Source organism: Primulina tabacum, chromosome 8 (genome assembly GCF_025594145.1).
Source record: "Primulina tabacum isolate GXHZ01 chromosome 8, ASM2559414v2, whole genome shotgun sequence".
In the NCBI taxonomy this organism is placed as follows: domain Eukaryota; kingdom Viridiplantae; phylum Streptophyta; class Magnoliopsida; order Lamiales; family Gesneriaceae; genus Primulina; species Primulina tabacum.
This window is the reverse complement of record NC_134557.1, coordinates 14381714-14399919: the sequence shown is the minus strand read 5'-3', so window position 1 is coordinate 14399919 and position 18206 is coordinate 14381714. Positions and strand designations below refer to the sequence as shown.

General features: G+C 36.9%; 1 protein-coding gene across 1 annotated transcript; it reads left to right on the top strand.

Moving 5' to 3' along the window:
* The first annotated feature begins 4911 nt into the window (after positions 1 to 4911).
* On the top strand, positions 4912 to 6174 carry LOC142554597 (uncharacterized). The gene is made up of 3 exons (XM_075665261.1): positions 4912 to 5080; positions 5186 to 5284; positions 5468 to 6174. Exons 1-3 carry the CDS (start codon positions 4912 to 4914, stop codon positions 6172 to 6174), a joined length of 975 nt encoding a protein of 324 aa, XP_075521376.1.
* The last annotated feature ends 12032 nt before the right edge of the window (positions 6175 to 18206 follow it).

Here is an 18206-nt window from a genome sequence, read left to right as displayed (position 1 = left end):
GCTCCTAAGGACCCTTAAACATGTTGTAAAACATCCTTTCAAGTATCCCTACCATGGCAGCCCCTTTGTGCATCATCAGGAAGAGTTTTAGAAAATGAAAACACTAGTTTTGTGCATGTATAACCATAAAAACGAAAATAAAAGAAGTGTATCATGTTTTTCATGCAATCATGTATTAAAACATATAATATGGTGCGAAAGATCAGTGAAAGAAGATTAAGGTGTGTATTTGTGTTTATTACGCACGAAAAATGACTTGTCCTTCGAGGAACGTTGGCCGAGGGACGGGGGAAGAAGCTTGCTGAATTTTCTTCAAAACTTGTGTGGCTTACCTCTCCAAATTTCGTGTGGGGTGAGGGAGAGAGGGTTTATGGTGGGTTTTGGGGAGGGTTTTTGGCTTACTACTTGATATATAAAACATTGTGTAAGCTTAGGTCTATTAACCTAGTATATAGGCTTATTAAGCTCATTAGTAAATATTTAAAAAAAAATTGTTTAGGAAAGTCTGTGAAAATATTAGCCGAGTTCTCGAAAATTTCATATTTTCTTCGAAAATCGAATACCGGTTAAAAAATACAATTCGGTGCGTAAAAAATCTCAAAACACCTTATTTTCGAAAATATCTAATAAAATTCACCATACATTAAACAATTAAAAATAATTATTAATAAAAGATTTTCCCTCATAAGGTCCTCAGTCTCCGTTCTTCGATCGGCTCTTGAATAACCTTTAAAACAGAGTTTTTATGCATTCTAGTAGAAACTACATTTTAAACATGTAAACATGCCTACCATAATCAATTTATGCAATTAAAACAATTTAATTAAAATACATAAGAAATTTGATAACTTGTATGCACGTGGTTCACGTGGACTTTCAAATTTTCGGGACGTTACAAGATAAGTCAAGTTCATAAAAATCAAATGTTATCAATTTTTCTTGAAATATTTTTGCTTGTTCATTCCCTTTCTTTGGCTTCTTGCAATCCTTAGCTATGTGTTTTGGTTTTCCGTATTTGTAACAAGTCCCCAAGAACTTTGTTTCCCATCAAAATTATTTTTCTTTGCTTTGTAATCGAACAAAACTTTGTAACCGAACTCCACGACATTAACTTTTGCATCCAGTTAAGTGCATTTGTTCTCAGTTTTTCGGTTGTCCTCAATCCTTAGTTGTACAATCAAATCCTCAAGTACCATTTCTTTTCGCTTATATTTCAAGTAATTTATTTTTGAAATACTTTCATAAAAGAGGAAGTTTTTCGATGAATGTAACAACTTGAAAGGATTCACTTAGACTTTTTTTCTCTTCATGAATCTCGTGCAATATTACTTGAAGTTCTTGAACTTGACTCACAACATGTCTACCATTTTGAAGTTTAAAAATCTTCCCATTACAAACTTCTTGAGGCCAAAATCTTCCACCATGTACTTATTTTCGAGCATCTCCTAGAGTTCCTTCGTAGTTTTGACTTGATAATACACATTTTAGAGTGCATTGTCTAGTTCATTCAGAATATAGTTCATGCAAAGAAAATCACTATGATTCGATACATCCAATGTAGCCCTTTTTATTAGGGTCGACTTCTTTCTCAGGAACGGTGGGTGGATATTCTTTCAAAAACCTTGTCAAACTCAGTGTGGTAAGGTAGAACATCTTTTTTTGTCACCTTTTAAAATCTACGCCTTTGAAATTCTTTGGGTTTTCCCCTTGGGCCATTGGGACATTTGTTGTAGTTGATGAAGAGCCATATTTCGATTTATTCAGCATATCACAGAACTAGAAAGCTTCTTCTTAGGATTTTTGTTTATGATACCTTGAAAAACCTAAAGATGGTAAAAGATTTCTGTAGTGAATGAGAGTTGAGGCAAATGTTGAACATTTTTTCCTTAAGAAGAATTTTCCTTGCCTCGATGCTTCGGTTCTGTGGTAATCCTCTCCTAAGATAGAACAACTCCTTTTGCAAATACATCACGGTAATTTGAATGAAAAATAATCATAAATGAAGTGTACTCTCTTTTGTATAGAAAGAAATACAATGAATCAAAATGAGTACAGAGAAAAAATATGCCTTTAGTGGATCCTAGATTATGTATTTAATGTTGAATCAAATGACATATGAAAACTCGAGATATGAACACATCTACTCTTGAAAACAGCTTGTTGGGCGCTGGGCAGGCCAAAATTGGTTGTCCTAGCACGTCCTTCACTGCCTGGAAAATCCATGCATTGTAACTCATGCAAGGGCTGCGAAAAATGGTCGTCCTAGCACGGACCATGTGCTTGGATTTTCTAGGCAGCTCCCCAGCCCAGTCCATGCTGGCTGGAAAATTCCATGCAACTCCTTTCCTGTTGTAAGTTCGGGTTTGAACCCTGATGCTAACGTTTCGAGTTTTCCTTAACTTCCTGAATTAATTTTTACATTCATTAAGCATATAAATTCAAAAAATAACTTTTTTTAAATTTAGACAAATATAAAAGTATTTGAGATTAATTTTAAGAATAATGTTATACACATAAGGTTACACGCTATTTTTAAATTATAAAACTACCCAAATACACTTTAATTGAACGAGCTCTTTTAAAAAAATATTCCTTTTCATCAACAATTGTTTTTCTTGCTTAAAAACATTTTTAACAAAAATTATATTTTTTCTTTTATTTTGTATTATTTATTATCTTGTTTTTAAAATATCTACGTTGAGAGTCTTAATTATACAAATCTTTTGTTTAATAATATTTATGATTTTGAAAATAGTAAAATTTAAATTTTCAAAATTTCAATTTTATGATAAATATTATGACTTCTTATTGAATGCATACACAAACTAAAATTGAGTTTTCCTAAATTGAATATATCAACCATATTACATCAAATTGGGTAGAAGAAATATGGCATTCCACATGAGTCTTCTAACACAAAAAATAACCATATTCTAGTACATCTATTTGCATGTACAATTAAATTGCTTCATAATTGATTACACTCTCAAATCTTATCACTCCATCTTCATTAGAACACCTTCATGACGAGCATAGTGTTTGTCGATGCTTAGGGGTGGAGCTACAGATGGGGCTAGGTTGGGCTCCAGCCCCGCATAATTTTAAAAAATAATATTAATAAGTATGTTTTATTTTAAAAAATTTGTTGATTAGCCCCAATATGTTTTTCTCTCTCTTTCACTTGTCGGCGTCATCTCTATTCTTCTCCCTCAAACCATCACAATTTTCATTACTTTAAATGGCCGTAACTTCATAATCGGTCGCTAGTTTTCAAAATAGATTGTAAATTCGGAAAGACCATGACATAAGCTTTCTTTTAATACCAAATTTTCGAAGTTTCTTTGTTGTCTTGAAATCAGCCGTCACTCATCGATCGTCGTTTTCACCGAAAATCCTGAGGAAATCTTAGTGTTAGACTTCCTAAAATTTGTTATTGTTGTTCTAAGTTAGATTTCGAATTTTAAAGGTAATTTCAGATTTTAGTGTTTCAAAATTTGGGTATTTTGGTTTTGTTTGAATTCCGATAATTGATATATATTAAATTATTGATTTTAGGTACTATATTTGAGCCGATTGAAGGTATTGATAATTTTTTGAAATTTATTTGAGCATTATTCTGAATTTACAGATTTTATATTGGGATTTTTTATTTTTAGTGTTGATTATTTATTATTTGGATGTTTAAATGTTATAGAAAATATAAATGTGAATTTATTGAATTTTGTAGAAATTTTTGAAAAATTTAGAATTATGTATAAGGCTGTAAAAATTTTATATTTAAATGTATTATGCCTTAGGATTGTCAAATGTTAAGTTCAGGAATTGTTTTGGAATAATTATAATTGTTCGAGGCTTATTGGATTAAAGTAACAATTATTTAGTGTTGGTAACATCGATTTGATTCAGTTAGCCATAATAAGTTAAAATAAAGTGATATTTTATGGTTTAGACGGCACCAAGGAGAAAAGAAACTCAAAAATGATGAAAATAAAAACTATCATCTCACTTTTTTAAACAACAAGAGCAGACATCGGCAAGTCAGGAGCATTCTCTATCCAATATTGATGTGTCAAATCCCAATTATCAACATCTTAACAAATCTCTTAGAATTGATGTTGATGTGAGTTCGCTTGAACATGATCTGACATTACGTACTCCGATATGAAAATATCCTGTTAATCAAATGAATGAAATTAGACGAGTTTATATCAAGATGAGGCCATAACAACCAATTAAGAAAGAGTATCCACCGACCAAATTTAGAAGTCAAAATCAACGATTCCAAAGTCACTGGTTTAAAAAATTTACTTGGTTAGAGTACTCTTCTTAGAAAGATGCTGCATTTTGTTTTCCGTGCTTCTTGTTTGAACATAAGCATCCTCCTAATCTTGCATTTACAATGGATGGATTCAAATATTAGAAGCGAGTTAATGATGACGATAGATGCACATTTTTTTATGCATATATGATGCAATAATTCACTACATAACAATGATGTGGAATATATTGATAATTTGATGAATATACATCGTCATATTGACAAAGTGATAAATATGCAATTTTCAAAAGAAAAACAGAAGAACATATTGCGGCTTACAGAAACTATTGAAAGCATTTGATGGCTTATTTTGCAAGCATGCGCATTTAGAGGGCGTGATGAATCTCCATCTTCTAATAATCGTGAAAATTTTATCTAGATGATAAATTTTTTATAAGAAAAATGAATAAGAGTATTGGGGACATCGTCTTAGAGAAAGCTCCAAAGAATGCAAAGTATACTTCACCATATATTCAGAAAATGTGTTGAATATCATTTCCAACCAAGTGAGAGCCAAGATTCGTAAAGAAATTGGGGATGCGAAATTCTGCATTTTAGTTGATGAAGCGAGAAATGCATCTAACAAGGAGCATATGGCGATTGTATTAAGATTTGTGGATACTGATGGCTTTTTCCGAGAGCAGTTCTTTGCCATTGTACACGTGACATATACAACTGATGCAACACTTAAGAATGAAATATCTGATGCACTTGGTTGTTATCACTTGCATATCCACAACATGCGTGGACATGGATATGATGGTGCTAGCAATATGTGAGGTTCTTGGAATGGATTGATTGCTATTTTCTTGAAAGATTGCTCATGTGCATATTATGTACATTGTTTTTCTCATTTGCTTCAACTAGCATTAACTGTAGCTGCTGAAAAAGAGATATCCATTTGGTTATTCTTTTCAAAATTGAATTACATTTGTAATCTCATCAATGCATCTCCTAAACGGCACGGTGAGTTACATTCTGCTCAAAGAATTGAAATTGCGCATATGGTAGCAACTGGTTAACGTGATACAGTTAGAGGATGTAATCAAATTGGAAATTTCTTACGACCCGGAAAGACTCGTTGGATTTTTAATTTTGACTCACTTTATATCATGATTGATATGTATAGCTCTGTGATTACCGTGTTAGAAAATATGGTGATTGATGGAGCTTCTAATTCCATTCGTGGTGAAACTAGTTGTGCATTGATTGCGATGAAGTCTTTTGATTTCATATTCATATTACACTTGATGCATAAGATAATGTGGATAACAAATCTGCTTTGTCGAGCATTGCAAGAGAAATCTCTAGATATTTTAAGTGCAATGGATTATGTTTCAACGACTAGAACTTTGCTTTGTACTTTGAGAGAAGAAGGATTTGATCTCCTACTTAGTCATGTGAAAGAAGTTTGTGTCAAGTATGACATTGAGATACCTCACATGGAAGCTCATTATAAATCTGGTACAGGTCGTTCTTGTCAACATAATGATTCAATCACAGTTGAGCACCACTATCGATTTGATGTATTTACAGCTGCAATAGATTTTCAAGTTGAAGAGCTTAATGATAGATTCGAGGATGAGGCAGTTGAACTTCTTAAACTTAGTTGTGCTTTGGAACATAAAGAAAACTTTAATCTTCTTAATGTTAATCATATCTATCGACTTGTTGAGAAGTTTTATTATCTTGATTTCGATTCACAAGATTTGCATCACTTGAGAATGCAATTGGATCACTACAAACTTCATGTTGATGGCCATGAAAGATTTCAGAATTTATCAACTATTTCTGAATTATGTCGAAGATTAATTGAGACAAATAAGTCAGGAACATACGATTTAATTGACGGGTGATTTATACATTTTTATCTACGTCGTTTACTTATTTATCGAATCTGATATATCTATTTAATTGATAGGTTGATTCGTTTTGTTTTAACTCTCCCCGTTTCTACAATGAAACGATCATTTTCAGCAATGAAACTTGTTAAAACAGCTCTTCGTAACAAGATGGAAGCATAGTTTTTGGATATTCTATGGTAATCTACATCAAACGAGATTTGGTTGAAAATTTTGATAATGATTTAATAATTAATGAGTTTTATTCTAAGAAGAATTGAAGAGCACAACTTCAATAGTGTTTTAGCTCCATATTTTTGAAAGTATTAAATATTAAATACTCTTGTTCTATGTTTTCATGAAGTCAATGTTTACATATTTTTTATTTTAAAATTTTTAGTTAATTATTTATTTTATTAAATACATCATGGGGCGGAGCCATCCCCAGGTAATTTTGAATCATGGCTCCGCCCCTATCGATGCTTGATCAAGTTAGATGCTAAATATACTCTATAATCGATATTCCAAGGATGGTGATGAGCACCGTATAATTATTATGCAAATATAATAAACAAACATAGATATGATTAGTGACATGAAACATGGACAAAGAAAAATGCTTTTTGAAAAGAAGATAACTATGAGAAAACTAGCATACAATTAATTTTTGTGAGAAAGAGAGCAGAGTCATCATGGTTTTTTTATCAAGTGGTTTAATAAAGATGTGAATATATATTCAATATTTTCTGGCGTTAAGTTTTTTACTTTACTTGATTTCAACGATACCTACAAAAACAAACATATATGTAAATAAAATAAAAACTATTGATACTTTATAGGGAAGTACTACGTATTAGACGTTAAAGCTAAGAAACACGCTTCTTACTTTCTGTTTTAGTATAAATACATTGTATGGTGGTAGTTACTATTTTCATATTTCGGATCTCTCAAATTCAATTCATTCTCTTTGTAATAGAGTTGTGCACATTCAATGGAGTTTTGGTTCCAAATTCCGTTTGATTTCTTTTATAATATGGTATCAGAGCAGTAAAATTCCTCCATGGTGAAACCTAATGCATCGCATGATCAAGCTTCAAATTATCAGAACGGGCGATTTGTTCTCGATGAGTTGAGCAGCCCATATTTTCTCCAAAATGGCGATCATCCTGGTCTCGTACTCGTATCTCACTCCCTTTCAGGTAACAATTACAATACCTGGAGTCATGCGATGTTTATGGTGCTCACCGCTAAAAACAAGCTTGGTTTCGTCGATGGTACATTTATGCGTCCACATCTTGAAGATCTGTTGTACGGCTCATGGATCAGATGTAATACCAATGCTATTAGTCGGGAAATTGCGGATAGCCACATGTACATTCCCACCGCACACAAGATTTGGATCGATCTCCGTGAGAGGTTCCATCAAAGTAATGTATCTCGAATTTTTCAAATCAAAAAGCTACTAACCAGTTTACAGCAAGGTTCGATGGATGTTAGCACTTAATATACTTGTTTGAGGACGCTATGAGATGAATTGAAGGATTTTCAACCAATTTCGGTGTGTAGTTGTGGTCTATGAAGGATTGGGTAAAGTACCAAAATCAAGACTGTGTTATGCAGTTTTTGATGGGATTGAATGAGTCCTATGATCATAAACGTGCTCAAGTTTTGATGATGGATCCGATTCCTGTTATTTTGAAGATTTTTTCATTAGTGGTTCAAGAGGAACGTCAACGATCCATACACTCTGACATTTCTGGTTCATCATTGGATCGCGCCTCACTTCTATCCTCAAATCAGTGTACTTCTGCTGTAAAAGGAGCTTCATATAGCAAAGGTGATAAAGGTTGAAAATCAGATCATATGATCTGTTCTTACTGCCATTATCCGGGTTATATGATTGATAAGTGCTACCAACTACATGGATATCCACCTAGCCACCCAAAATATAAACAGAAGCCACCTGCATCCAAAGTTCGAGTGAATCATCTCAGGGTTGCTGAAACTCAATCAAATTCAACCAACAACACTCATGATTCACTATCCTGATCAATGAAAGCAACTTCTTGCCTTCTTGTGTACCCAACTACAGCTTGGATATGGCACTGCAATGGATTCCAAACAGCTTGAGCCATCCGCATCTTGTCTCAGTGGTATTTCTTCATTATCCCATAGTGTTTCATCCATCCTAAATAATCATTGGGTTTTGTACACAGGGGCAACACATCACATTTGTTGTTCACTTGCATCTTTTCAATCCTACAAGGCCACGAATTCCACTGTCACATTACCTAATAACTCTAAAGTGGCAGCAACATATATAGGATCTGTTTTCCTATCCCCTGACTTAGTGCTAGAGAATGTCCTCTTTGTTCCTCAATTTCATTTCAATCTTATTTCCATCAGGTGTCTTACCAAGCATCTACATTGTTCTATGTTGTTTTCTTTTGATTCTTGTATCATAAGGGCTTCATCAAGGCCATGAGGATTGGGATGGGTAGCCGTGTTGGGAACCTTTATGTTCTAAAAACCTTCAACACACTCCCTGCAAGTTGTAATGTTTCTCTTTCTCAAAACAAATTGTGGCACTACAGAATGGGGCACCCTTCTTGTAGAACCCGTAAATCAGTCTACGTATAAGCCATGCATAATTCTAGTATTTTAAATTAAATGATTTTATTTCACGAGTATTTAAATGCGTTTCCTTAAGTTGATTATTTTATGCAGTAGTTTGATTTTTATCATTTCAGTTAATTCAGTGAGGCCGGACTGGAGTTGGAGTTTTGAGATAAAATTTAAAATTTAGAAATCATTCCCAGAGTTTATTTTAGCTAGCTAGTAAGTTAATTTAAGTTAACAAGGAAGTTTAAGAAATTATTTAAGTTACTTGAGGTGAGTAGAAAATAAATTCATTTAAGTTCCATAATTAAGGGGTTAGTTCACTAAATTAATTAGGTTTAGGTAAGGCTCTTAAGGTATTAAAATTTATCAACTATACAACATTTTCCCTTCATTTTTATTGTAAGATTTCGGCCACCCTTAGTTGCTAGAACATTCCTTGACAACTCACCCTTTGACCCATTCTTGGTTATGTTAGCATGCTAATCTTTTTTTTATTATTAGTCAACCTTAATTAATTAATTAATGAGCATTATCCTAGTCTAGATTAGCAAGAGAATTCGGCCACCTCATTCTAGAACACCCCAACAAATATTTGGTTAGCAACCAAAATTCAAAATTCAAAAAGAGTAGACTTGGTCTTGCATTTTCCCTATTTTTGCACCCATCTCCCTCACCCCCTAGCCACCATTTCTTCCCCTCCCCATCACCGAAATCTGAGAGATTTCAGAGCCTATATTGAGTTAAATATCGTGAGGTGCTAGGGGCAAAACAAGAGAGAAAAATCAGTAGCAAACAAGGTAGCAAAAGCGCTCCACCTCCTCCGCGCCGGATCGTCTCATTCTTTCGTTTTTCTTTCAAACGAAACCAGGCATGCATATATTCTTCCTTGACTCTTCAATCAAGTCCTACTATCATTATTTTTATGTTTCATGATCATCATTTCATGTAAAAACCGAATCATATCAAGAAGTTTTCAGAAAATAAATCATGCAGGAATTTCGGTTTCCATTTCAAGCTTCACGATTTCATTTGTGTTGATGGTAGGTATTGGTTCGATTCCAAGCTCCCAAGGCGGATCCTAGACATGTACTAGAATGGTTTAGGACCATGTTGATCCATTAGTTCAGCCCCATGCATGATTGAAACCGGAAATGACAGCAACTTTCCATTCTTGCCACTTGAGTCTTCGAAAAATTTGTTTTGCAGTCAAAGGGGAAATGAATCTGATCTTGGCTGCCCCAAGGCCTATATCCATGGTTAGATCACTTCCCTAGCATGTCTAAGACGTGACTAAGTCACCCTTTTGGATTCTTGGTCCATGGTGAATCGGTTTTTACAATGAAACTCAAGAACAGCCCCTCCCCACTTTCGGCCCTCTCATTTTTACAGCATGTATGGTTCGATTTTGTGGAATGGTGTGGATCTTGGTTGGCCTATGGCCCTTAGCCACGGTTCATACCATACCCCTAGATGTTTAGATCGTGCCATGGTCAATCAAATGGCCACTGGAACGATCCGTGACAGCAAAACAAGAACAATGCCCGACGCGCAGAATTTGTGCTCTCGGGTGAATCTTTCGAGTTGTTGCTGGAATGGTGCGAATGGTGGCTGGACTAGGGCCCTTAGCCATGGTTCAAATCATTCCTTGGGATGTTGGTAAGAGTCACTGGTTGGTGGTTCAAGCCCCAATGGCCGGTAGACTCGAAAACGACAAAAGAAAAGCAAATGTGCAGCTGCTGTAATTTTGACAGCAAGTGTGCTGTGTTCTCAGGCGTCGTTCGAGTTCTTTTTTGGCTTTTAGCCTATGGACTTAGACTGGACAGTGCCTCATTGAGTTAGGAAGGTCATGTTTTTGACCGTTTGTGATTCGGATCATTTTTGAGGTCGTACAAGAATTTACGGTGCGATGTGCCAAATTGACTCTCGAAAGAGCGTTTCATGTTTTGGTCTCCATTCACCTAGATTTCGGCCCTCACTATTTTAGGAGCATTATTTCATCATTTTAGGCGTATTTTAATCATGACTACATGATGGTTCGGTGTTGGTTCGGGTTGGCACGGAGTCACGATTAAATACGAAGTCGTTGGGCCTAATTGTCACATTTTCGAATGTTATTGCATAGTTTGGTCCCATAAATCTATTGCATATTTTTCATGGCATATTTAGGTTGCAACGAGCCTGGGAGCGATCCAATCCAATCAGTAAAATTATTACATGATATTTAATTATGTTAATTAATTATATTACGTGCAAAAATATTCATTTTTGAGATTTATGCGATATGGCTTGTGGTCACTTTACTATCATTATTAAATCCGGTCGCCAGTTACCGGTCAGTTCAGTTGTTTCACCCAGTATACTTGGCAGTAGTCTGATCAGACGCACATTATTAAACCCGGTCTCCAGTTACCGGTCCGGTCGCCAGTTACCGGTCAGCTCAGTTCAGTTCAGTTCAGGGACCACTTGCGTAGACCATAATCTCACCAGAAAATATTACAAGTTATTTCATGACAGGGCTCCAAGGAGCAACCATTTTTATCTATGATTTTCAGTTCAGTTATGCACGTATTATAATTAATCATGACACGACATTTTTACGATATGCCTCATGACATGATATTTTCACTTTCATGCAATTTTACTATTTATTTGCTCGTTATTTACGATATATGCATGTTGAGTCTTTAGACTCACTAGACTTGATTGTTGTAGGTGCTGATGATGTCGGGACCGAGGGCAGGGACCAGTGAGCAAGCTCGAGTCGACAGTAGTAGGACCCGAGGACCTCAGTTCAGCATTTATTATTATTTGGTTGCTCAAACATTTTTATCGTTGGATAAACTTTTACTATTATTTCGAAAATGTTAATTTCTTCCGCTGCCACTTTGAACATCAAACTTTATTTATTAGTTCATTTATGAATGAGGCGATTTTAATTATTTTAAAAAGAATTTTTTAAATTTTTCCGCAAATTTTCAAGTACGGATTTTAGGCCTCCACACTTCTTTACCTAGGTTATCTGTACTAGGATCTCTCCTTCAAACCAATTCAATAAATCAAAATGATATGTTTGATTGTTCTATTTGTCATCTAGCTAAGCAAAAGAGATTGCCTTTTATTTCCAACCATCAAAATTGTGATGCTCCCATTGAATTGATTCACATTGATGTTTGGGGTCCCTTTCACCCTTTGAGTGTTGAAGGATACAAGTACTTCCTTACCATTGTGGATGACCATACACATTACACTTGGGTTTATTTAATGAAAGCAAAATCTGATGTTTTAGGAATTTTTCCTGAATTTTGCAAACTAGTGCAGACCCAATTTGGTTCCAAAATCAAATCTGTTCGCTACGACAATGCCCCAGAATTAAATTTTTCCACTTTATTCAAGTCTGAGGGGATTGTGTCCTACCACTCTTGCATTGAACGACCACAACAAAACTCGGTCGTGGAAAGAAAACATCAACACATCTTGAATGTAGCCCAAGCTTTGTTATTTCGGTCACATGTTCATTTGGTTTATTAGAGTGATTGTGTGCTAACTACAGTATATCTTATCAACCAGACTCCTTCCACCCGCATTTCCAACAAAAGTCCATTTGAGTTACTGTTCAAGAAGCTCCCATATTACCTCTACCTTAAATCATTTGGGTTTCTCTATTATGGTTCCACTCTTTTGAGCCAACGTTCTAAATTTTCTCCTCATGCCACCAAGTCTATATTCCTTGGATATCCCACGGGATATAAAGCCTACAAACTTCTCAATATTGATACTAATGAGGCTTATATATCACGGGATGTGCTTTTTCATGAACAAGTCTTCCATTTTGCATATCAATCGGCTCCTCCTGATTCCTCTTTGCATTTCTTTTCTGAAAATGTTCTCCCTACCCATATTGAGCTGTCATTGCCGTCTTTTGATTCTTCCAGCCAACTTCCTCAAACTCGTTCCAAAAGATCATCCACCAAGCCTAGCCACTTACGTGGCTATCATTGCTTTACTACTTCCTCATCCTTAACTGATTCATATATTGTTCACTCCCTATCTTTGGTCATTAGCACTCATAGGCTATCTACTCCTTATCGAATCTTTGTTAACAATATTTCCTCTATTCATGAGCCTCACACCTTCTCTCAAGTTGTTCAACATCCAGAATGGCGCCAGGACATGACTGATGAGTTGCGTGCCTTAGAGAGCAATGACACTTGGTCCATTGTTTCTTTTCCATAAGGGAAACGTGCAGTGGGCTGTAAGTGGGTTTACAAAGCCAAGTTTTGGGCGGATGGAACTCTAGAACGATACAAAGCGCGGTTAGTAGCAAAAAGGTATACTCAACAAGAAAGTGTGGATTACTTTGAAACTTTTTCACCGGTTGCAAAGATAGTCACCGTTCAAACTTTGTTAGCGTTAGCTGCTGTTTGAGGATGGTCCTTGATGCAACTTGATGTGAACAATGCATTTTTACATGGTGACTTGTTCGAAGAAGTCTATATGTCACTTCCTACCGGGTATGAACGAAAGGGGGAACCTTTGCCACTCAATGTTGTTTGTAAGCTAAAAAAATCTCTATATGGACTCAAACAAGCTTCTCGACAATGGTTTGCTAAGTTTTCTTCAACCCTACTCAAGATTGGTTTCGTTCAATCCCATGCAGACAATTATTTATTTGTTCGCACACATGGTAATGTATTTTTGGCACTATTAGTCTATGTCGATGATATAGTAATTGCCACAAATGACACAACTGAAGCTGAGAGTTTGAAAAGATTTATGAACATGCAATTCAAGCTAAAAGACTTGGCTGACTTGAAGTACTTCTTGGGCATTGTGGTAGCCAGATCTTCACAAGGTATTTATATATGTCAACGCCATTATGCTCTTCAATTATTCACTAAAGCTGGTCTTCTTGGGAGTAAACCACGAACCACTTCCATGGATGCTAATTCAAAACTTAGTCAATATGATGGTGAGTTGTTAATAGATCCCTCTGTGTATCATAAACTCGTGGGAAAGCTACTTTACCTCACCATCACGCGTCCGGATTTGGCATATTCGGTAAACAAGTTAAGCCAGTTTGTTTCTGCCCCAAGATCTACTCATCTACAATCCGTATATTCTGTTTTGAGATATGTCAAGGGAACAACAGGACAAGGCTTGTTTTACAGCTCCAAGTTCGAAGTTAGATTGCATGTATTTTCGGATTCTGATTGGGCTACTTGTCCAGATTCACGTCGATTGGTTTCTAGATTTTGTGTGATGCTTGGCAGCTCTTTGGTTTCATGGAAATCAAAGAAGCAGCAAACCGTATCAAAATAGTCCGCTGAAGCCGAGTACAGATCCATGGCAAATGCCACTTGTGAGGCTGTATGGATGATTTCATTGCTCAAAGATCTGTGCACTATTGTGGACATACCTGTGACATTGTTTTGTGACAATCAAGCCGCCATTCATGTAGCATACAACCTTGTTTTCCATGAGCGCACAAAGCATATCGAAATTGACTGTCATATTGTGCGCGAGAGGAATCAGTCGGGCATCATCAAAATTCTACATGTTGCCTCACAGTTGCAACTTGGAGATTTGTTTACTAAATCACTCCTTCCAGCTAGATTTCGAGCACTATTGGCCAAGATGGGAATTGAGAACATCCATTCTCCATCTTGAGGGGAAATATTAGGCGTTAAAGTTGAGAAACACGTTTTTTACTTCCTGTTTTAGTATTGTATGGTGGTAGTTACTATTTTCAGATTTTAGATCTCTCAAATTCAATTCATTCTCTCTGTAATAGAGTTGTACACATTCAATGGAGTTTTGGTTCCAAATTCCGTTTAATTTCTTTTCTAGTACTACGAATATATTATTCCTTTGATTTCTTATAGCACTTCTCTAGTGGACCTTTTTTTAAGATTCTTAGGTGCTCATTTGTTTTTATTGCACTTTGGATTGAGAAATTTACCAGTAGAAGTTTGAGTAGAAGTTTGGGTTGCATCACCAGCATTATCAGATTGTACTTGCATGCTTAGTGGTGATACCGAATTACTGCTGCAACCTGTTCGCAACTTTGATGTAACACGCCCCAGATTCGACGACTGTCCTCACTGTATCAAGACGAGTCTTTCCAGCGTGCTTATGTCCTCACTCACACGCACCCTGGGAAACTTCCCAGGAGGTCACCCATCCCAAAATTGCCCCAAGTCAAGCACGCTTAACTTTGGAGTTCTTATGTGATGAGCTACCGAAAAGAAGATGCACCTTCGTGATATGAGTAGTACAAATCAAATCTTTTAAGCCCTCTTCAACTGTACAGTCCATTACATTGAACAGTCTCGGAATCCCTCTCATTCCCGTGTGGGTTCGGTTCATTCATGTTCCCTTCACCTAGAAGCCTGCCGGGAGCCGCTCATTGTCCGTGCAACTGATGGCACCGGCGATCACCCCCCGCCCTCTTCGGCCCCGGGCCTCACATGCCCACCAGCTTCCGCTTGGTTCGTCCCCGAACCACACCGTACTAAGAGAGGTCGGCTCTGATACCACTTGTGAAGGGCCTAAAACTACTTGCTTGAAAATTTGCGGAAAATTAAAAATTTTCTTTTTAAAAGAACTTAAATGGCCTCATTCATAAAATCACTGGTGAATCAAGTTCAATATTTCAAAATATTGCAGCGGAAGAAAATCAAAGTTTTGCCAACAACAACGATTTAAAAATATCCAACAACTGATAAAAATTGTTTGCGGAATAACATAACAACTGCTGCACTGAGGTCCTCGGGTGCCACTACTGCCGACCCAAGCTGGCTCACTGGTCCCCGCCCTCGGCCCTGGCCTCATCAGTACCTACAACAATCAAGTCTAGTGAGCCTAAAGACTCAGCATGCATAAATCGCATCTAACGAGTAAAAATCTGAATTTAAAATATGCATGGGGTAAAATATCATGTCCTGAGGCATACTGAAAATAATCTGTACTGAGCAATTATAATACGTGCATAACTGAACTGATAATCACAGTAAAAATATTTGCTCCTGGGAGCCTGTACTGAAATAACTGGTAAAATTTTCTGTTGAGATTATGTTTTACGCCTGTGGCCACTGCACTAAGCTGAACTGATCGGTAACTGGCTACCGGGGAGGCTGAAACTGATCTGAGCTGGCCGCTCACTGGCGACCGGGTGGTACCATACTGAACTGATCGGTCACTGGCGACCGTATAAAATAACACTCCCACATAGTGAATGAACCACAAGCCATATCGCATAAATCTCAAAAATAATCATTTTCTATTTAATGCACGTAAAATAATTAACTGGCATAATGAAAAATCCTGTAATTTTACCAACTGGATTGGATTGGTTCGTTCCCAGGCTCGCTGCAACCTAACTGTGCCATGAAAAATATGCAATAGTTTAAACATGACCAACTATGCAATTTACGTTCAAAAGATGCGACTATGACGCCTAATGACTTCGCATTTAATCATGACTCCGAGCCAACTTGAACCGACACTGAACCGACGTATAGTCATGATTAAAATACGCTGAAAAATCATAAAATAATATTCTTAAAATGATAGGGTCGAAATCTAGGTGAAATGGAGGCCAAAACACGAAACGCTCTTTCGAGAGTCAATTTGGCACATTGCACCGTAAATTCTCGTACGACCTCAAAAATGATCCAAATGACAAACGGTCAAAAACATGACCTTCCTAACTCAATGAGGCACTGTCCAGTCCAAGGCCATGGGCTAAAAGCCAACCAAGAACTCGAACGAGCCTCTGAACCGACACAGCAACTTGCTGTAATTTCCAGCAGCTGCGACCTAGCTTGCATCGTGTCGTTTGCGAGACTTTTGGCCATTGGGGCTTGAACCACCGACCAAAGCCTCTCCACAACCTCCCAAGGAATGATTTGAACCATGGATAAGGGCCCTAGGCCAGCCACAATTCGCCTCATTCCAGCAACCACCCGAAAGTTCTCACCGAGGGCCCTCATGCGTGCGTGTGTAGTGTTTATGCTAAGATCGATGTCTTGCGTCGTTCCAGTGGCCATTTGATTGACCATGGCACGATCTAGACATCTAGGAGCATGATATGAACCGTGGCTAAGGGCCATAGGCCAACCAAGATCCACACCAAGCCACAAAAGAAACGAAACCAAATGCTGAAAAATGGAAGGGCCGAATGGGGAAAGGGGCTGTTCTTGTTGATTATTTAAAAACCGATGAGTCATGGACCAAGCCACCAAAAGGGCGACTTAGTCATGTCTTAGACATGCTAGGGAAGTGATCCAACCATGGCTATAGGCCCTTGGGGCAGCCAAGATCAGATCCTTCCTCCTTGACATCCAAACTGAATTTTCGAATCACATTTCTGCACCTATGGGGAACTTGCTGTCATTTCGGTTTTCCAGCAAGCATGGGGCTGGTTTGAATGGACCAACATGGTCCTAATGCATCCTAATACATGTATACAAGTCGCCTTGGGAGCCTGGAGTCGATCCAATACCTGAAACTCACAAACCAAAAGAAATCGTGAAGCTTGCCAAGGAATTCGAAAATTCTGCATGTGTGTTCCAAAATATTTTGACATGTATCTCGGTTTTTGCTTGCTAAAACATGATCATGTACTGAAAAATAAATGATAATATGACTTGATTGAGGTTTGAAAGAAATCTAGACATGCCTGGTTTCGTTTCGAAAGAAAACGAAAAGAAGAGACGAGACGGCGCGGAGGAGACGGAGTGGCTTGCTTCTCTACCTTTCTTGGCTCTCGATTTTCTCCCTTTCTCCCTAGCAAGATCAGTTGCTTTACTTCAATCCACTCAAGGAGCTTTGAGTTTCATCATCATTATCTGCAGCCAAATCTGCAACATTTGTAGATTTCTGGCACAACTTCTCTTAATTTAACTGACTAGGAGTAGTTATCCATCCATATTAATTGATCTTCACCCGCATATACAATTAGGGATGTAAGCGAACCGAATATTTTGATATCAAGCTCGATTCGAAGTTTGAAAATTGTCTTTCTATATCAAATCGAGTAATACAATTGCCTCTCTATATCAAATCGAGTAATGCAAGGTACCATCCAGGAGGACTTAAAGTCGGTTCGAAACTCTTTCTCAACTTTACTCCACATAGCTCGCTCATATTGCTCCATGAACAGTTTAAAGATGTTTTTGAATTGACATAAATGTCAAAAAAAAAAAAAAACACTCATACTCTCACTCCATTGGGTTGTTGACATTCCAACCAAAATGAAGTTTTGAGAAAACATGGTAGCCAACGACTTCTTTCCTTAAAAAGCACGATCAACCAATCATTATTTTGTAATTCATACATATTCAGGTAATTTCTTAAGTATATGCCATAAACACCGCCTATGTTTTGTGTTACAAGACTGTTTCTATAGTATTCTGCATGTCCCT

What these genes read in the sequence shown, in the direction of transcription:
- LOC142554597 (XM_075665261.1), top strand. Translation starts at nt 4,912, where the DNA reads ATGGCGATTGTATTAAGATTTGTGGATACTGATGGCTTTTTCCGAGAG. An exon ending in GCGTGGACATGGATATGATG is followed by an intron (nt 5,081 to 5,185) that starts GTGCTAGCAATA and finishes TGCTTCAACTAG; the next exon opens with CATTAACTGTAGCTGCTGAA. An exon ending in TGCATCTCCTAAACGGCACG is followed by an intron (nt 5,285 to 5,467) that starts GTGAGTTACATT and finishes TTACCGTGTTAG; the next exon opens with AAAATATGGTGATTGATGGA.